Raw genomic sequence first — 22,270 nt, 5'->3', positions numbered from 1 at the left:
CTGATCATGTACTAGATATATTTACGTACAATTTTGACAAACTGACAGAGATATTGTGACACAAAGTTCTTCTGTAGACAACTTGTTTTAAATAACTAAATCATTTCAAGTTCTTTTATATCGACTTCATGTAACCTCAGCAAAGTAGATGTATGATTCCATTTTTGCTCAACTATGTTGCTGATATAATTGTTCTGCTTGATTATAAGCATTATTTTTATTTTCTGTCCCCAGATTTTTGTTTTTCATAGCTCAGATCCTGCATGAACCCTTACTATTTATGTACGTGCTGTCTCTCAGTAGGGAAGCATTGTCTATAAATATAGTGTAAGGAATACTCATGCACTAGTAAGGGGATAAACTAGATGACCTAACAGGTCTTTTCTCTCTCTAATTTCTAAGATACTATGAATATAAAGTGGTTCAGCTGCTCAGATACTTTTCTTCCATAATCTCATCTATGAAATATATTGTGAAGAGCTCTGGATAGCTGTCCTTCTAATAATCTGATCATTCATCTTCTTTAGGATTATTTTCTCATAAGAAGTATGAGTAATCCTGATCTCAAATCTTCATGTTCCATTTGAAATGTATTGCTCCAGAGTTAATTGCTCAGTAGCTTGACAGAAATATATGGACAGTAAAATAATTGATATGTATTTCCCTAGATCATCATTATTCTCTTGCATGTATAGAAATAAGAACACTTCAATTTGCTGCGCTTCACTTCCTCTTTGTGCAAACAGTAATGCTAATTCCTTATACCATTTGTACTGCAGGAGAGCAGTATTAACTGTCCTAGCTAGGTGTGTCTCTTTGCATAGTCTTTGCCACTTTCTTGCCTTACATCTTCATTCAACTTTCTCTTCATTTCTTTTGCTTAGTGTCACTATTGATAGATGTTCATCTAGATGTCCTTTCTGCAGAGCTCCCATTGCTTTCCTCTGCTCTCTACAAATGCCACCTCTGTCCATTTCTACTCTTTTCTCATTGTGCTGAAAGACAAACATCTGTTGTTACCTTGTCCCCATTTGTCATCTTGTTTTCTACCAGCACCTTGTTTCCATCTAGAATACACCAGATTGCTGACATTATATTGCCTGATGTCTTCTATGATCCAAGAAATGTAACGGGGATAAACATCTCAAACAGCCACATAAATCTTTGTGAAGTTTCATTCTTGGCTTTACTGCAATTTGGAGATCATTTTAGGACCTTTGTCTCCTTCCACAGAACTTTCACCCACCTCTTCGCCACTGAAAATATCACTATATATCTGAACACTTCATTTCTCATAGGCTATGAATAAGAGTTGGAGTCTGTTTCTTAGTGATTGATTTCATATGCTCTGCTTTTCTTCATGTCATCGTCTAAGAGGTGGGTTTTTTTTTTTTTTGGTAAGTGATCGCTGTTATGACTGTTGATGGGATTTGAGATGAAACACAGTTTCATGCTGGTAATGAGAGCTGCTGGACTTAAGCCAGTAGCAGCTTTTATTTTAAATCATTTTTTAAATTTACTGAATATACCCATGAGTATGCTGCTTATCTTGAGCAGCCTACTATTTGAATGAGAACTTTTGTACAGCACAGGATAGATCACTGACAACAGGTGTTCTTGACTAATTTATAGATCTTAGAGATTTTTCCTCTCTCCAGTTTTCTTGCGCTGAAGTTAAAGCATTGCTCTTAAGTTAACAATTTTTTTTTTCTGGATCTGCTTTCTAATTTTGTAGCCCGTTCTGGTTATTTAGCACTTTGCTATAACATTCTCCTCAGGGAAAGTTGGAATGTTGTGCCATGGGGTCATTATCACTGCTATAAAGAGCACACAAATACTAGCTGTAATGACCCTTATTTAGTCTTGGTGTGTGAGTAGAAATTTATCTTAGTTGCACTGTCCTTTTGCAACACATGTGAGGAGTTATAAATCAATAGGCAGTAACAGCCAGATCAGTACAATGCTCCAGGACAAAATACAGTTATTTCATGTGAGGCTTCTACAAGTGAGGAAGTGACATGCTCAGTCTCTACAGGGTCTCAGAAAATTAAACACATATAGCCATGAAATGGCCTGTCGGTGCGCTTGAACTGTGCATCCCTGGCTGCAGTTGTACATGCCATGAAGGTACTCTGGATGGCTGGGGCAGCATCAAGCACAACCAAATCAAAATTGCTATTTACGGATTGGGAAGAATAGACAATAGAAAACATGATAAACCTCTTTTCATCTTTACACAAATAATGGCTAGAACTAATTATTAGTGGGGCTTAGTCTCACTAGCCCCTAGTGACCAGCCCCCACTAGCGCTGCATGCAAGGCAGCTGCTACTACATTCTGAGCAGAGCAAATCAGGGAAAGAATGGGATGGGAAATACTGCAGTTGCAGTTACAGCAATTGTTTGTGGTAAAGAGAGGATCTCACCAGCTGCCAGGGGAAAAATGCGATTTTAGGGTAGTTGGCATAAACAGTTAGTAATCCCTGACTTAACTCCAGCTACACAGTCAAGGAAGAATGAGATTTCTGATTTAAGCAGGTCTTCACTGAAGGCAGTGTCTCTGGAGAAATCCTCTATGCAGCAAAGTGCAGGATACCTTACAAGAATTATTCTTTTCCCCTTAATTTTTTTCTAACTTAATTTATTGTTGCTGAAAGGTATCAGGCTTATTATTATTTCTAAAGGTACCAAAAGACCTGTGAGGATCAGCACCCCATTGGACAGATGTATAATAGGGGATAGACATCACAGTGAAGACTAGAGTCCTTTATCCAAATAGCAGGTATGGCACTAGTGCAAAGTCCCTTCACATTGCCACACCAATATGTCTCAAGGTTATTAGAGGGACCAAATCTAGGGGACAGGAGTTCAGTCCATGGCCTCTCTGTTGAGACTTCTAAGAAGCAAGGATGGACTTATGAATAGGGCCCAGTGAATAAATAAGTTATGGAGGCTCCCAGTAGCTAGGCCCTCTGTGAGTGATGAAACATCTGTTGTGGAAATAATGCCGTCTCTCATTTCTTTCCTTTAAGTCTATTTAACACACTGAAACTAAAATTATCTTCATTGCCTGCTACTCTGTATTCCATTATAAAGCCCTTGATCTATCCAATCCCATGAAAAATGAGATATTTATATTTTGAGATTCCAGATTCTCATTGCATCTGCCCAGAATTCTTAAGGAGAACATACAAAATGTAACAAAAAGAGAAAAAGATAGCATTAGAAAAAATATATGCAACAGACAAATATCTGTGAAATTCTTATAAACTACAATCTGGATACATAAAAAGGTGAAACTCTAAAAGATGTCACAGGAGGAAAACAACATATAGCAGACTGTAATAAAAAAGAAAAACTAAGTCAGATCTCCAGCAGGGAAAATATACTTCAGAACCAGCCATAAACACAAATAGAACTAAAGCAATCACTGTTCATCAGATAAAAAGCAGAATTTGAATTGCATGGAAGAAGCTTTGCATTTGTCAAGAGTTTCATTGAACAGAATAAGTTAACCCACCAAACTTTCTCTGTCTATAAGGCGAGTTGTATTAATTGAATGAGGCACCAAATGGCAGGGACCATTATTAATAATCCCATCCAAATAAAGGGCTGTGTGGGGGAAGTAGCCAAGCTAATTCCTGGTGCCCCTTTGTGGTGGATGTCCAATGCAGGTACTCCATAGGGAGGGGCTACAGTGATCAGATAAATGGTTTGGTAAAGGATTTAAAGGAGGTGTTTGTTAAAGAAGCGGAATGGGAGTGGGTGGGTGGGTTGGGGCACCTATGACTGGTATGGCTGGGAACCAACCCACCCCCTCCCTTTATAGCCCACTTTAACCCTCATTTGAGGGGGGATGGCAAGATCCCAGCAATGGATTGGCTGGGGACCAGGACAGAAAAGAGTGGGGGAGGCTGACAGAAGCCCCCAGGTAGCTATTGAAATGATCATGGAGTTACCTGCACTGTACAATTTTATCTGCCAGGTAGTTGCAGACATCTAATAATAAAGTTGTGGCCTAATTAAACCACATCCAGTGTCTCCTGTCTTTAATCCGGTATAGCTGGCCAATGTTCACACTTAAAATCTTTCTCTTAAGACTGATATGATAATAATAAAGGGTATTAGCTGGTACCCAGGAGAATTATAGTTTACTGGGTTGTACTAGTGCCATGATTCCCTTTGGTATCATAGTGTGGCCCTGATAGTGTGGTAATGCTGCTCCCAATGTTCCTCTCCTGGTTCCATATAAATACCCATTTACCGGACAGCGGGTTTGTGACATTACATGAAAGACATCCATTTAACAAGTCATTATTGACAGAACTGTGACATTACAATGGCTTGGTGAAGCTGTGTTTCTACCTTTAGAGGTTGGGGGATGAGGGACACACAAGACTATTTTATATAGATGAATATATATATCTTTGTTATATATCAATACAGTAACTTGCCCTTGTCAAGAGTGATCTTGCAATTTAAGAACATTTGCATGTTAGTGCCTATGGTGTACTGTAAAATGGGAATTTATAATGCAGTCTTGTGGCTTTAAGAGCCAAAGTGCAGTAGCAGTATCTCTGGGATACACTTGTAAAAAGAGCTTTATTAATAATTGCTGATTTGTTCCCAGTTATAAGGTAGATATACAATTGTTATAATTACTTACCTCATTTGAAGTTACAGTGTGAATCATCTCAATGTCATCCTCTCACATTTATCTTCGCATAAATGTCATCATTATGTATAGAGAGACAAGGTGGGTGAGTTAATATCTTCTACTGGACCAACAGAAGTTACACACTTAGCCACTCCCTCAGAAGTTGGTCCAAAAAAGATATTACCTCACCCACCTTGTCTCTGTAATATCCTGGGATCGACACGGCTACAGCTACACTGCAAATCATTATGCATATCCATTGAGACAAATTCTGGTCCCACTGAAGGTAATAGGAAAAACTCCCATTGACTTCAGTGGGAGAAGGAATTGGTTCATTATGGGTAATGATGTTGCATCTGTTTAAAATAATGTTTTTGATTTCGCGCAAAATATAAACTGAACTTTAAATTTACTAAGGATACAGTGACACCACTCAAAGGAAGAATGATTTGGTGGCTAAGGCACTGGGCTATGACTCAGGAGAGCAGGGTTCAGTTTACAGCTCTGCCACAGATGTCCTTGGTAAGTCACTTAATCTCTCAATGCCTGAGTTCCACATCCGTATAATGGGGATTGTACAGCCTTTCTTCCACCGTTTGGGTGAAATCCTGGCTCTGTTGAAGTCAATGTTGATTTGCCATTGATTTCTACGGGGTTAGGATTTCACCTTTTGTCTGTGTAGTTTATATAGGTTGTGATCCTGCAAAGACTAACACACTTATTTAATTTTGCATACTTTGAGTCGTCCCACTGAAGTCACTGGGGGCATCTAGATGCTTCCATAATACAAATACATAACCATAATAATAATTGAAGCATATTCACTTCCTAAAACAAATGTAAAGGGAAGGAGAGACCTGAAACTTACCACATACTGGGATTCAATTCTAGCTGATGATAAGAGTCAAAGTCATCTCGTAGGATAATGCTGTCACTATGCATTTCAGCTAAAAAAAGAAATAAAGCACTGTAGGAAAGAATTCCAGTGTAATGGTCCATTTTGCTAACCAATCCTGACAATGTGTTGCCTTACCTAGAGCAAAAGTATTTCAAAACTGTAATGTAAAAACAACAAACCTAACAAAGCAAACATCAGCTTTAAGAACATAAGTATTGTAATGCAAGGTTTTCTGGGGAAAAGTTTCTTATGGTACTGGTCTGGTCTTAATTCATTCACTCTGGATGTAACATAAACAAACAGATTTCATAGGATTCAAAACAAATGTTTTAAGGGACTGTGCTACAAACTCCCCTTCACACTGATTCTTGTTTCTAAATAGAGTTGGAAAAATTCCTGCACTGACAGAGAGATGGACTAGATGATCTAACAGGTGTTTTACATCTCTAATGTCCATGGACTTGACTCTGGTAGCTTACATCAGAGTAAGTAAGATCAGAATCAGAACCCATGATTCTTAGTCTCCTGTGACCATACTCAGGAGTATATTAATAGTTAGTAATGATAATTTTTTTTACATATTGCTCTATAAGCATCGAACACCATTTTCCCCCCTAGATTTGCTTTGTGAACCAAATACAGTATATTTCTGCCCAAATCAAACTTTCTGTGGTTTTCAGCCTTTATGTTTACCATTTCTCTTTGTCATTTTGGAAAAGTTATGCTGACATAAATGGACAAATACCCTTGATACCCTTAGGCCTGGTCTACGAGAATAGCGTAGCTGAAGTCGACGCATCTTAGATCGACTTAGAATCACTTACTTCACGTCCTCGCGGCATGGGATCGACGGCCGCCGACTCCGCTTCCACCTCTCACCCTGCTGGAGTTCCGGAGTCGACAGCAGAGCGATCGGGGATCGATTTACCGCATCTACACTAGATGCGATAAATCGATCCCCAACAGAACGATCACTACCCGCTGATCTGACCTTAGTCATGCTGAATAGTGTAGTACTCCACAAATAGTCTCACTGAAGTGAATGAGACCACAATGGAGTAAGGTACTACTCAGCGGGAGCAAGGATATCAGAATCTGGCCCAAACTGATAAACACATAATGGAAAAGCCTTTGGTGCATTCCCACATTTTAAACATTTTGGAAATGATAAGCCTGATCCTGACCTCACATGGTTTTACATCAGTATAACTCCAAACACTTCAGTGGTATTACTCCTGATTAACATTTATGTAAATGAGATCATAATTAGACTCTGTGGGCATATCCAAAAATATTTTTTAAAGACAGCAACAAATAAGTCTGATCACTGGATAGTACTGAACATTGGGACACACAGCCTTATAGTCTCTCTTTTTTAAGCTCTATTTTAGGACTTGACAGCTGCTCTTTCAGTGCATTGTAGGCACTCCAGCACAGGTACATAAGGCAAAATGGACTGCAAACAATGGACCAGAACCTCAACTGTGTCCATATTCAGAGGTACCTACACCGAGTGACACCATCTCTGAACTGTGTTAAACAGAACACACAAAACTAGCCAGAAAAAAATCTGTTATGATATTCAGTCAGATCAGGAATTCAACTAGAACACAGAATAACTGAATCTTTTTCTATTTGTTTTCATAGCACATAAAGCCAGACAGTGGCCTATTGCTCCTGTGCTGACATACAAGAGTAATAAGCAGGCTAATGTGCCCCTTAATCCCTTGTGCCAGTGTTTCATGCCACATGGATTGGAAGGAGTGGGAGTGGACGGAGTTTTGACTACCCCTCCCTCAATTTACCCAGCAACACAGTTAATGCAGCAGATCAGGAGTTGTACGATTCCTCCGGTATAGATCTTTTGTAGTTTGCTCCCTCCCTGAAGCAGCAAGAAGAACAGGTGCACAATCTTCCTATCGGGCTGCTCCAGGGATGGTGCATGAGAGCAGTATCTCTTACTACAGGCTAAATCACAAACTGATGTTCTAGCCTATAATTAGAGAGGAGAGTTATGAGACACTATGTATTCATGCTGTGAGAACTCAGAGCCAATAAGCAAGTGGGAATGAAAAAATCATGGTAAAAAGCAAACCAACCAGAACTAGTTTTAATTTGATCCCTTTTAAATAAGTCTCATATTTATTTGTATTTCCCCAAAGCAACAATTTCTATATGACTTTACAGGTTATTTATGTATAAAAAACTAGTGATTTAAAGTTTATGACAATAATAGTAAACACTTTTAGCACATACCTAGATGGGGATGCAATGAAGCTTCTGTCGGAGCTGTGGAAAATAAAGACACATAATATGTGAATTTTGACTAAAATAGGAATTAAATACTGTATTAAAATTCTGTACAATGTAAAATAACTTGTAATAGCATACATGTTATTAAGTCATTTATATAGAAGTTTTAATTTATGAAGAACATGGTATAATTAAATAATATGATAAAAACAAACATAGAAAATGATGGTAGAATTGTTCTCTACTTAAAAGAAAAGTCAATAAGTACACTAAATAACAATTATAAGCAGTTTCACTTGTAGACAGAGAGAGAACATTTTTAAAGTGGGGCCAGGAGACATAACTAAAAATAATTGGAAGATATTAATACAGGAAAAAATTAAGTTGAATATCAGCAAAAAAATCCTGAGATTGAGATCTGTTAGACTATGGAATAGTTGCCCAAGATAAGAAGCAAAAGAATGCACACTTGGGTCATTTAAATTGCACTATACAAAGAATTACAAAATAATATTATAAAGAAAATCTTGTGTTCCCAGGGGAATGGGCCAACTGACTTAGGCCCCAATTCAGCAAAACACGTAATCATTTGTTTAAGTAAGTGCTTAAGTGCCTTGCAGAATTAGGTCTTTGATAGGCCTTTTCCATCTGTGATTTCCAGAATTCCATGATACAATAAAATATATGCAAAAATCCACTGCATGGTTGTTGCCTGTGTGAAATTTACAAATCTTATGAGATTTTGATCTTTTACTAACACTACATAATGATAATCCGAAACTAAACCAGAGAAGATTCTGAATTTGTTCCTCCTACCACAGAGACAGGCTGGGCAGCCGACTCTGAGCAATCTTATGCAGAAAGCATGTAGAAAACTCCTTGCAGAGAGGAAGAGCTTGACTCTTACTAGATAGGAACATCCTGAATTAACCAAGTTGTTCACCACATGGAAAAATTTTGTGGATCGTGACTTTGCTGATACAATGATAGAGGAAAATCAATCTTTCTTCATTTGCTGTACAGACATGGTATAGGTTTAAAAAAACAATTTATGCTATAAATAGTCAGACTCAGAACAAGACTTCTGTCACTGACATTGTAGCCATTTTCTTTTCCACATTACTAGATGCAGATCATCAGTAGATCATAGAGACCTGTGAGGACAGAGCTGGGGAAGAGGATGTTTAGAAGCCACTGTATTGCTGGTCATTGACACAAGATTATGATAATGTAGGCCACTGATGTAGCGATCAATTGGCTGAGCAGGATTTCTTCCCAGTGTCATCTGAATTTAAACAGGTCATTAGCTATTGAGAGCAAACCAATAAAACAGGTTCTGTGCTCCAAGTAGAGAGATATACCCTGAACTGAAATGAAGCTAGGAGGCCTAATTCTAATTCACTCTTAGGCTATGTCTACACTGCAAAGTGAAGGTGTGCTTTTAACATGGGTAGGCATACCCATGTTAACTTTAATCTAGCTAGCATGGGTAATAACAACAGTGTGGATGTGGTGGTACAGGCTTTGGCACGAGCTAAAAACTAGACTAACAAGCCCTCCAGGGACCCTTTGCAGTGTAGACATTCTCTAAAGCTCCTGTTAACGAGCCTTACTGTAAATGAGAATGCAGCTCATGATGTTTTGAAAAATGTTGTATTAATAAAAAAACAACCTGATGCTATCTTAAATTACTATGTAAATAGTAAATAAGCAGCCTAGGGCTCAGTGCTGCAACCCCCAGGCTACATCTACACTTGAAGCAGGGAGCGTGATTCCCAGCTCAGATGCCCATATCTGTGCAATCTCTCATCAAGTTAGTGTCTAAAAATAGTAATGTAGTCAAGGTAGCATGGGCAGCGGTGAGTGGTGTCATGGGCTAGTTGACCGAGTCCCATTGGTACATACTCAGGGCAGCTAGCCCATGTTACTGCTTGCTGGTGCCTGCGTTACCTGTAGCTACATTACTGTTCTTGACAGGTTTCAGAGCAGCAGCCGTATTAGTCTGTATTCGCAAAAAGAAAAGGAGTACTTGTTAGTCTCTAAGGTGCCACAAGTACACCTTTTCTTATTACTGTTCTTAGCGCACTAGCTCAATGAGAGCTATCACAAGTATGTCTACTCGAACTGGGAATCATACCCCAAGCTCCAAGTGTAGACATAGCCTTAAACGCATAAATCCCATTGACTTCGGTGTGTCTCTTTGTGTGTGGACAAGGAATTCAGGATTAGGTTCCTAAGAGGCTCAATAAAATAAAAGCACAAGCTTTTCAATTATGTACACAACATACTGCAAAACAAATCTAGTTGTAACAATGGACTGCCCGTCAAATCAAACTGATGATAATTATGCATATTGATATTAGCACAACTAATTATTAATTTGAAAAACAAAATGTGGAGTTAGACAAACACTAAATGTAGAACAAAATACTTTTCTGACAAATAAACATTGTTGAGGGCGACTACATTCCCAAATCTCTACTGTATCCAAATGCTGATATATTTTTGCCTCAGATATCCCTTCACCTAATTTGTCATTCAAATTCCTCAGCTAAAGATGACAAATTATACAAGGGCTATGAACTTACCATTTAATGAGTGATGAACCTAGACTTTCATCTCCCCAGGAATAATTTCTTTATTATATTTTATATTTTATTGCAATACAGCACTGTTTTGACCTTCAGGTATTATAATTAAGGTCCCAAAGTGTTATAAATTTGGAGCATAACACAAAATTGATTGTAGTGGTTTTCTAACTATTCTCAAATCTTCCCTTTTTATCAGTCCTAAGGATTACTTATTTTAAAGCAACGTAAATTATACGCAGGCCAATACTGCACAGCTGAGAGGCAAATTAAGTCTACTCAAGTTATTGCACTAAAGTTAAACAAAATAGCATATGCTCCAAAACAAAGTAATAATATAGAACCATGAAAAATGCCTACTTATTTTTTAAAAGTATCATAAACTATAAAAAAAACTTGACAAATGAGAGGGGGAAAAGAGTATTTTAATATTTATTTAAAATTGTGATTCTCAATTAACAAATCCCCCTCAGACACACATGTGGATAGCTTGAAATGTATATGGCATATGTGTGTGGATTAAAAATGCATATGGCTTCGATGGAGATGACATTCTCTTTTTTAAAAACTATGTAAATGAGTTGATTATACGTTATTTAAATAGCAATTAATATAAATAATAAATACTTATAGTGCATAGACAGTGCTTTACCACACATGAATTGTGCCATGCAAAGAATAGTCATTGCCCAACAGTGCTCAGGCACGAGCAGGTACAATACAGAACAATACAAGGAAACTGAGGAGACTTGCCATACAATGACTGGTAATCTTTTCCAAGTGTAGGGGGCAGCATTGCAGAAGGCACATAGTAAGGAGAGATCGAAGGAGAGAAAGGAAGCTGTGCTGGAATCATGAGCAACAGGAAAGGAATAAATAGGAGTGGTGGAGCCAATTAAGTCAAATATATAAGAGAGGACAGAATTACAGAGTCCTTTGAATTAACAGTTTGAATTTTACATGGACAACGAGTGGAAAGACACAAGTAAAGGGAAGATGTTATTACATCATCAGGAAAGGAAGCAGTGTTTTGGATGAACAGGAGAGGAGAGAAATGGGAAAGGGGAGATAAGATAGTGAGAAACTGCAGTAGCTGACATGTTAGCTAAATAAAAGTCAGCACTACTCAGAACTGAACTGCTAACATAACACAAATTAAATGTGACTATGTCCCATCAATGCCAGTGCAGACTAGAGACATCTGAAAGTGGGTAGGCAAAAATGACATATACAGAAGGGTTCAGAGCCTGTCTACAGCAGTAAGTAAACATCATAGTGTATATAACTCAAAACAGGCTAGGCAAAGCCTACCATAAGGAGCCGCCCATAATCCTCGCTTTTACAAGCAAAATCCTTAATAAACTAATTGACTTTGTGCTGAGCTCTAATAGCTAACACATTTGGGCTCTGTTAGACCAACAGGGGAAGTGAGTTACTGGGTGATCAGCTCTCCTCGGAAAAAGTCTTGCCCAGAATTTCAAATCCAGGGACTGTTGGCTGCAGCACATCAGTTCCTCACAAAGGGGCATATGAATAGATGCTCATGGTATGTTGTGAAGAATATGTAAGATACTAGTCTCCCTCTTTTTTTCCCTAGCAGATTGCAGCCAATACTTTCTATTTACTATAAACAACTATTGAAACACTGAGGTTGAACCTTTCTCTCCAGAGTATGTTGCCGTAGGATTGCTTTACTCACATGGACACACAAGTCAAGGAACTCTGTGTCGTTTCTGAACTCAAGCCCTCTGCGTAGTTTTATAAAATACTATCGTGGTCAAGCCTTGGAGCCTATATTCTGTTTTTAATTTGTTGTTCAAAGTATGCCTAGAAAAGTCTCCAATTTATGTTTCAATGCATGAAAAAATCAGCCTATCAAGCCCATGTTGCATAAATATTGTAGAAAGTGACTGGAAGAAAATAGAGAAATGAGAATTTGGGCTGAATCTCAGGATAAACTTCCCTGCAGTGATATCTGTAAGACTGTGGAGTAGTCTCCTTAAGGAATTAGTGGAAACCCCATAACGTGTGACATTTAACACTAGACCGGACAAGCGCTAGAAATGATGCATCAAAGGGACAATTCTGCACTGGCAGGGAATAATCTGTTTCCATCTCTAATTTCTATGGTCCTATGAATACGGCTGCGAGTTTGTCATGCAGGTCACGGAAATCACTCCATTCCATGACTTTCTGTGATCACTGTGACTTCTGCAGTGGCTGGTGTGGCTGGCCCAGGGGCCACCTGAGCAGCTCAGGCAGTTTCCCCCCTTACCCAGCAGCAGCAGGAGTTTGGGTGGGGGGCTCAGGGCTGGGGGTTGGGGCGTGGGAAGGAGTGAGGGCTCTGAGTGCCGCTTACCTCAGGGGGCTCCCTGGAAGCAGCTTGGCTCCTTGGTGGAGGTGCAGCCAGGGGGTTCTGCATGCTGCCTCCGCCTGCAGGCACTGTCCCTGCAACTCCCATTGATTGCAGTTCCTGGCCAATGGGAGCTGCAGAGCTGGCACTTGGGGTGGAGGCAGCGCACAGAGCTGCCTGGCTGCGCCTCCGCCTAGGAGCTTAGGGATGTCAACACTTCCGGGGAGGCTCGGACTCTGGTAGGGAGCCTGCCAGCCCCGCCAACCTCCATTCCCCCCCAGAACCTGCTGCATCCCCTGGGCTGCCCCCCCCAAGCACCCACGGGCCACCTCCCTACCTCAAAATTTAATCAGGAGTATATAGTACAAGTCATTGACAGATCATAGGCTGTGAATTTTTGTTTACTGCCTGTGACCTGTCCATGACTTTTACTAAAAAATACCCCTGACTAAAATATAGCCTTACCTATGACACTTCTCTAGTTAGCTGAAACTACATTAGCCACCCCTCTAACCACTGATACTCTCCTTATTCCAGAGTACTATACTATTAGCTATCTTTACCAAAAGCTTTACTATTTCTATTCTATCCTACCCCCTCTAGAGCTATGTAATGTAATTCAGCAGGTCTGATGCTTTGCCAGCGTGATTTTGCTTCAGTAAGTGTTTATTAATGTATTAGTTTTACTCCACCCTAATCAAGGAAACGTGTGAACCAATCTTCTCTCCCACTTCTTTTGGCTACTAAAGTGAACCATTAATGTAAGTCTTCAAGGATAAGAACCTCATTTATCACTAACTTTCTTACTTGTCCCAATGTGAACCTACAATCACCTTACTTTTCTGTCTTTTTGCTTATATATTATTCATTTTCTTATTGATTATATTATATGATTTAGTTTTCTTGATATACATTCATTTGTTTCTTTATGCATGTGTTGACATTTACACTCCTTTGAATTTTGGCAATAAATTTGTATATCTCCATTCTTCTTCTTCAAGCTTTAATAAGACTCAAACACTAAAGCTTACATTGGTTCACACAGATCATTCTGTATTCTTAAAATATGTATTATAAGCTGAAACACACATACAATTAATAAGTGACTACCCTAAATTTCTTCTGTGTTCTTTCCTTATGGTATCATATTTCCCCTTATTTTCAGTGTGTATTTTGTTTAATGTCAGTGGAGAACTTCCCTTAATACTTTTTTATTCTTCAAACTTTTTTTTAAAAAAACCTAACAAATAAAGAAAGAGTCTGTTCTCTCTCTTCATTGCACAAACATAAATCCCTATTAAATATATTAGGATTACCAATGCTTATTCAAGGAGAACAGACATAATGATTACTGTTTCTCAGATATTCTCCCCTACTTTTTTGTCTTCCTTTATATCCTCTGTTCTATTAAGTACCAAGTCAAGTAACATGTCTACTGAATTTACTTTTTAAAAAGCAGTCCTGTAGCAAATCCACAAAATTGCCCTATGGTCTTATTTCTCTCTGCTTAATGTACTATAGCTTATGTCTAAATAATTTTGTTGCATTACTTTCATTATAGCCCTTTAACATAGTAATATTTTGGGACAGACGGGGGACATGAAACCCATTTAGATCCATTTGCCAATCTGTCCCACAAGTATATCGAAGGGCTGGTCTACACTAACACTGTAAGTCGATCTAAGTTATGCTACTTCAGTTACGTAAGTTAAGTAACTTAAGTCAATGTAACTTAAGTCGACTCACAGCAGTGTGTACACCATGCTATGCCAACGGGAGACACTCATTAATGATCCGGAGGATGGCGTGGATTGCACCCTCAGCAAGTCTGCAGATGACACTAAACTGGGGGGAGAGGTAGATACGCTGGAGGGTAGGGATAGGGTCCAGAGTGACCTAGACAAATTAGAGGATTGGGCCAAAAGAAATCTGATGAGGTTCAACAAGGACAAGTGTAGAGTCCTGCACTTAGGATGGAAGAATCCCATGCACTGCTACAGACTACGGACCGAGTGGCTAGGCAGCAGTTCTGCAGAAAAGGACCAAGGGGTTACAGTGGACAAGAAGCTGGATATGAGTCAGCAGTGTGCCCTTGCTGCCAAGAAGGCCAATGGCATTTTGGGATGTATAAGTAGAGGCACTGCCAGCAGATCGAGGGAGGTGATCGTTCCCCTCTATTCAACATTGGTGAGGCCTCCTCTGGAGTACTGTGTCCAGTTTTGGGCCCCACACTACAAGAAGGATGTGGAAAAATTGGAAAGAGTCCAGCAGAGAGCAACAAAAATGATTAGGGGGCTGGAACACATGACTTACGAGGAGAGGCTGAGGGAACTGGGATTATTTAGTCTGCAGAAGAGAAGAATGAGGGGGGATTTGATAGCTGCTTTCAACTACCTGAAAGGGGTTCCAAAGAGGATGGATCTAGGCTGTTCTCAGTGGTAGCAGATGACAGAACGAGGAGTACTGGTCTCAAGTTGAAGTGGGGGAGGTTTAGGTTGGATATTAGGAAAAACTTTTTCACTAGGAGGGTGGTGAAACATGGGAACGGGTTACCTAGGGAGGTGGTAGAATCTTCTTCCTTCGAAGTTTTTAAGGTCAGGCTTGACAAAGCCCTGGCTGGGATGATTTAGTTGGGGATTAGTCCTGCTTTGAGCAGGGGGTTGGACTAGATGACCTCCTGAGGTCCCTTCCAACCCTGATATTCTATGATTCTATGACATAGCTTCTGCCTCTCAAAGAGGTGGAGTACAGACATTTATGGGAGAGTGCTCTTCCATTGACTTAGCATGTCTTCACCAGACCCGCTAAATTGACACCTCTGCATCGATTGCAGCAGTGCCGATTTAGCCAGTAGTGCAGACATGGCCTTATTAATACATAAATATATATTTTAAAAACATACTGACATACTGTATTTACAGTTGCAGTTATAATACTATGGGATGGATTGAAAGAATAAAGGAAGAATTCAAACTGCCCATAGAAGAAAATGAAAACAAAGCTATCACTGTCCTTTGCAGAGACAGTGAAAAATGGCAGAAAGGGGAGGGGGTTGGGGAGAGAAGCAGTGAGTGCTAAACCATGCTAACCAATTCCTAAGGAGATTTTACTGGTTAAGAAAACAGTTGTTGAGGAAATAAACAAAACTGGGAGGGGTCTGAGTGAGGATAGAGAAAGCAAATGAAATGGCTGCAAACAGGAGGTAAGAGCCAGCACGGAGGCATTCAGCTTCATACCATGGTTGGGCTCCAGAGACAACAAACTCAATAAGGAAGAAATGGTTGAAGAAACTCTAGGAGAAAGACAGAGAGAAACTTTCAGGAAAATAACCCAAGTGTATGTTCTTCTGCCTCTTCTCTTGGGAAACTGCTCCACAGTCTCTAACAGCTCTCAATCTCAGGAAGATTTTGCTGAGATTCAACCTATTTTTTTCCTGTGTTAATATCATCCAATTATTTGTAGTTACATTTTCTGGACCCACACTAAAAATGTTCTCTCTCTGTCTACAAGTGAAGCTAGTAATTTTTTCAGGGAAGTTTTCCAAATGACTCCATGATTGCCACATACTGTTAAGAAAAAGTGCACACAAAGAATTTAACTGGAAGAGCCACGGTTGAGGGAGACATGCTGCTTCATAGAGTTATAAATACTAAACCTAGAAGGGACCATTGTGAACTATTCTGACCTCCTGTATAACAGGTGTGATGGAGTGCCCAAATCCCTCACTGGAGAGGAAGGGGATAAGGAGCTACTCTAGTCCCGACCAATTCCACCCCACCACACCAGCAATGCATGCAGGAGAAGCTTAAAGGAGGAGTAGAGTAGCTCACTTGCAGGCAGCAAGTGAAGGTGAGCAGATCTACACCCTGAAGCTTTGCAAAAGGAGCAGTGTGACAGGCCCAGCTGCTGGGGTCCCTGACTACTGATGCTCTACCCAACTTGCTGAGGGAAAAGGACTCTGAATATTTGCTAGGCTGGAGACTTCTTTGATTTATTTTGTTTACATGTCGTTAATTTTCTCTCTTGTGTGGGAAGGCTGGTAGGAAGTGATCCAGGGAGGCAGTCACATAGCACTCCAGGGTTCAGGACTCAGCTGCCTATTTTGGGGCCCTGGATTGGAACCCGGTGGAGAGGTGGGACTGGGTTCCCCTACCCACCCACTGATGAGGCTGGAGGCAAAAAGCTTATCCCTGATACTAGAATCTCAGGACTAGGCAGTCCCCATATCCCAGAGAATCCTGACTCTGAGACTTTGGCCAGGTGAAGCCTGAAGCCTCTTGCTGGACTGCAGAACTAAAATTTGTTGGACTCTTTTCATAACCAGGAAGCGGTGGATACGACTTGTGGCCCAGTTGGAGGGCTGAGTCACAGAAGTGGACAGACCACTGCAGGGCAAGAGCGGCTATCAATGGGGGATGCTAAAACAGAAAAGCATCTTTCACACTCTCCCCGACCACTTGGCAGTGTCTGTGGGGAGTAGACCCCTTCATAACACCCCATAAAACTTCCCAGAAATAATTCCTGTTACAACGCCAGCATATCTTTTAGAAAAACATCCAATCTTGCTTTAAAATTGCCAGTGATAGAGAATCCACCACAGCCCTGAGTCAATTGTTCCAATGGTTAATTACTTTTACTGTTGTAGAGCTATCAAGGTGGCAGGAAGTGTTTGGAAGAATGGAGCTCCAGGGCCGTGTGCGATACAAGACCAATGTGCAAGATTTGAGTTGATCAGTAAAAAGACCGTGTAAATGTAATGGGGAGAAAAAGCAGTGGGAGGGTTAACCTAGACATGATGGAAAACTCAATGGCTGTGAGGATATGAGGAGAGACTGGGATGAAGCAGAAAATGCCTGAAGCCATCTCAGGAATGCTGAAAAAAGGGTACTGATATCTGGCAACCATCTGGCAGCAGATGACAGAGTTTCAGATTTGAGAGGCAGATGAACCAGCAGAGGTGCTGCAGCTTCAGATCTTTTATTCTGTGCACCTAACATACAACTCCCAGACTCAACTAACAGCTGACCCCTTTATTGCCATGAATTCAGAGGACTTTGAGCAGTATAACAACTGATCATTTTGTAAGGCACCACACACTTTTCAGATTATCATTAAGTCTCAGACTTCACACAAGATTGCAGCAATATAGAATGAAAGAAATAAAATTCCTTGCTAACAATATTACTGCGAAAGAATCCTGGGAAACCACTGTTAAAGTCAGTACACATTGGCATCTGTCCACTGCAGCTCCTCTGACCAAAGTCTCTGACAGCATAGACAAATCTCATTGTTTTGACCATATTCTCCTAGACTACCCTGCTGCTGCCAGTCATATGCTCTTTCTCAACAACTTGTCATTCCTTAGCTTTCATTATGCTGATCTCTCCTCGCTCTCCTACCTCTTCAGTCATTTCTTTAGCATCACTTTTAGTGGCTCCTCATTCCCTCTCCTACTCTTCATGTGGTTCTTGCAGGGCTTTGTCTTTGACTTGCTCTACATAGTATTGTCACTCTTTCTTTGAGGATCTCATCTGCTCACACAGCTTTGATTGCCATCCTTATATTATTGGCTCTTCAAGTCTACCTTTCAACTTCTGACTGGTTTCCACCCATTGGTCACAGGGTAGTTGGTCCCCATGGATAGATTAAGCTCAGCTCCCCTAGACCACAGAAGGTGAGACCAATTCAGCTAATTAAGAGGGCTGGGCTACACCTGGGCCTATAAAGGCCTGCTAGTGGGGAGTTGAAGATTGACTTACATAAGCTGTGACCTGGGGAGGGAAAGCCACACCAGAGTGGAGCTAGCTCCTATGGTGGGTCCTGGTAGCAAGGGGCTCAGGGAAGCAGCTTTTGGATGGTTGCTCCAAGGAGGATGCAGAGCTGATGGTGAGTAGGAAACTGCCAGGAGTAGGCGTGCCAGAGACCCCTGAGACTAAGGACTGAGTTAAGACAGTTTTCTGGTTTTTTGGCTAACTTCTGTTAAAGAAATAAACCTTCCGCAAAAGCCGGGGTGTGATGGCAAATGCTTTGGAGCTGGGGAGAAGCAAGGCCCGGTGACACCATCCAATCTCATCTCTCAGCCCATGTCTCTGAGTCTTCAACTAGGAGTTGCACTGTCAGCGCAAACTTAACATATCCAGAACTGTACTCCAGTGCTACACTCTTGAAATTCCGTCACTGTTCACAGCAATACCATCTTCCCAGCTTCCTGCAAGTCCCCCTCTCTCTTGCCCTGCACATGAAGGCCATGTCTAGAACTTGTCAATTCTTCCCCACATTTCCAAAATCCAATCTTTCCTTTCTGTTCACATAGTGAAAACACTGATCCACGCTTTCACCATCTCCCATCTTGATCACTGTAATCTTTGTACAGCACCTAGCATAACAGGCTTCTGGATCATGACTAGGGCTCCTAGGTGTTACAATAATAACAATATTAACCATAAATTCTTTATGGCTTCTCCAACATCTCCAATCATGTTCTTCTAGTTCATTCAAAACACAGCTGCTAATACCATTTTCCCAGCTCATCATTCTGACAATCCTCTTTGAATCCCTCTAGTTGCTTCCCAATTTCCACCCCCCATCAAATTAAAGTTTCTTGTCCTCACCTTCAAGGCTCTACATAACTCTACCACTCACAACTCAGTTCTGTTTGTTTCATTCTCTTGATCAAATATTCAGCTGCATCTTCCTATAAAAAGCTGAACATAAAAACATTCCCAAACTCATCAAAAATATCTGCAGTTCTGTCTGATGCTTAAAGGGGCTTATCTTGTGGGATTTCCCCTCATTTATGAATCTGCATGATGCATCTCTGATTTTGGAATATTTCTTCTGGATTGACCACAGACCTACTTTTTGGCCAGTGTTCCACTGTCTCTTCTAGCATGTAAATGGGATTGTTGGCACTGTATGCATAAAACTCTGAGTCAGTGTAAATGCAGGAATTCCTTTGCTTTTCCACCATAAGTGTTGAATATCCACTTCAGCACCAAGTGTTTTAATGAAGGGTGTTCAGTGTAGTATGTCCTGTTTGTAGACATACTTTCGCAATATAAGATTTATTTTCAGATCATTCATCAAAAGGATTTATATGATAAGCTGTAGCAACAATTTGATTTTTGAAGAAGTTAGTATACTTCAAACACTCCTGTTTTGCTTTAAAAATGATCAAATGTTGTAGATGACTAGCAGAAATCTGATGACCTACTTTTGCAAAATGGGAAAATTTTGCAGGTTCTCTACAAAATACCATCCAGATCAATGGTAAATGAAACTTTAGCTGTAGGCCTATTGCATTTTTTTTACAGTTAATACATTCATAGTTATTCAACCTGTATTTCTGACAAAAAATAGAGGTTAGCATGTTTAAAAAGTTTCAGAGTATTTTAGAATATAATTTATTTTAATTTTTGTATGTTCCTTCTTGTTTAACAAATGGGACCTACATATGAAATCCCGATCACTCATTAGAGGGTGCAAATGTAAAAGGGCAACTGACTTGAGGATATAAAAAGATCCTAACTCCAGATTTTCTCTGATCAATAAAATAGCCTCGTTCCATGATAAATTAAACTGATATGAATAAAAATGTAGCAAGTACATTTGGCATTAAATTTTAAAATGCAGTAGTTCTCACCTCCCTGTTCACACAACTGCTGTGCTAAGGCATCCTTGAATATAACTTGGCCTCTATGAGTAGCTGTAGCCCTGGAAATATAAAGAGACAACAATAAATAATGTGGCAAACTTATTTACATAAATGGACAGTCAAATGAAAGATGAGTTTCTGTTTTTTTTCTCTTCCCCAGTCCTGTTTTTGGAAGAATAACGTGTTTATTTTTATTTTGCTTTACTTAATTTTATTTACTTTACTTTGCTTTACCTGAACCAAAATGATTCATCTACTAGTAAAAAGACACCATGATATGCTATTCACCAGCACAGAACTCAGCAGAGGACATCAGATTTTAGGTCACCACCTGGATAAGACTAAGCATGTTACAAAATTGATGTGCTTTGCCTGAGAAAGGCTGTTGTGGAAGGTAAGAGGAACACAGGAGAGATGTTCACAAAGCAGCCCCTGTAAAATCCCTATCAGCTGATCCAGCGAGCAACAGTGATATTAGTTCTGGAGAAAGTAACATTTATTTGCACTACTCTCAAAAGTAATGTATCTGCCAGAACAAAAAGGAATAAATGTAAAATTCAGTCTTTTGGATGCAGTGGGTTCACAAGGCAAAGCCCACCGAAAGCTGCCATAGTACTGATGTCCATCAGTGAAAAAACTCGTTCCTCAGGAGCTTTAATTTGCCTTTTGATCATGCATGTAAGTCCCATTGACACTAACTAGAGTTACACATGCGTATCAAGCTTGTCATCTCAGTAGATATAATAGGAAAATGTCCATATAAGTTGCTGATATTAGGGATTTTATATCAGTGTTGCAAACCTGGGGCTACATCATGCTCTCATTGACTTTAATGGAAAAACTCTAGCTAATTTTGATAATGGGTTCAGAGGGCATGTCTACACTGCATCTGTGTTTGAACTTCCCAGCCTGGGTCCACAGACGTGCTAGTGGGGCTCCTGCTAGTGTGCTAAATATAGCTGTGTACACATTGGGGCTTGGGCTGGAACTCCAGCTCTCATCTGCAAGGACCAGTTTGCAGAATTGGGGCTATAATGTATAATTTTATTTGTTTTGAAAAATAATGTATAAAATGTACTTTTTCCACATAAAAGCAATACATATTGTATTTAGGACAAATGCATTTCATTCTGTCCAGCTTAGTTACAATGGCACGTTTATGAAGTGAACTGATCAATAGAATTTAAAAAACTAAATTTAATAATAGACTAAATTGTTTTCATCAAGTTTTGAAGAGGATTGGCCACAGTATTTGATCACTAAAAAGGCAAACTAGTTAGTAGTCATCAGTGTTTGATCATTAGAAAAACAGAGTAGCACCCTCAGTGTCTTTGTCTAGACCACCTGGGGAAAGAAAATCCTTGGCTCCTTTAAGGAATGCATCCTCCCTTCTCTCCTTATGGGCTGGAGGAAGGTAAGCGGGGAGCTATGTGGCTGATTCTGATTGGTTGGACAGAAGAGTGCAGCATAAACCTATTGGCTCCCAGGCACCAATTATAAACCCTTCCCCCTGCCCTACTGCACCATTCTGTGCTGGGAAGAAAAGCCCCCCCCCAGCATTTCTTCCCTTTGAATTAGAGCAGGGCTGAGTTTTCGGGCCTTGCTGTGGGCTTCCTGCTGGTTGGCTTTTGGGGACTGGGAAGGAGTGTTTCCTTCACTACCAAACTGGTCAAGCCGAGTACATTTTTTCATCTTCCTCTTAGCAGCCCAGGGAGCCAATGGGTAGCTTAGGTTGTAAAATTCATTTTGTCACAACTTGTCAGGTGCCCAATGCAGTTAATTGTTCAGTAGGGGGTCCAATTCCCTGATAAACCAGAACTGGAAGTGGATTAGGAGAAGGCATCACCTAAAGAAGGTGGGGAATGGGG

The 22,270-nt window shown here is 40.1% G+C and overlaps 1 protein-coding gene across 1 annotated transcript in view; it reads right to left on the bottom strand.

The window, feature by feature from the left end:
- Positions 1-22,270, bottom strand: part of RELN (reelin) — a 451,858-nt gene that overhangs the window by 250,461 nt on the left and 179,127 nt on the right. The window contains exons 4-6 of the mRNA XM_084611658.1: positions 20,391-20,461; positions 7,811-7,843; positions 5,525-5,603 (exon numbers count right to left, since the gene is read on the bottom strand). Coding sequence (XP_084467784.1) covers positions 5,525-5,603; positions 7,811-7,843; positions 20,391-20,461 — 183 coding nt within the window. The remainder of the gene's footprint in view (positions 1-5,524; positions 5,604-7,810; positions 7,844-20,390; positions 20,462-22,270) is intronic.

This window comes from Lepidochelys olivacea (assembly GCF_965140295.1).
Source record: "Lepidochelys olivacea isolate rLepOli2 genome assembly, chromosome: 1".
Lineage (NCBI taxonomy): Eukaryota > Metazoa > Chordata > Testudines > Cheloniidae > Lepidochelys > Lepidochelys olivacea.
Note: the sequence above shows the minus strand (reverse complement) of the source record. Positions and strands in the feature narration are given on the sequence as shown.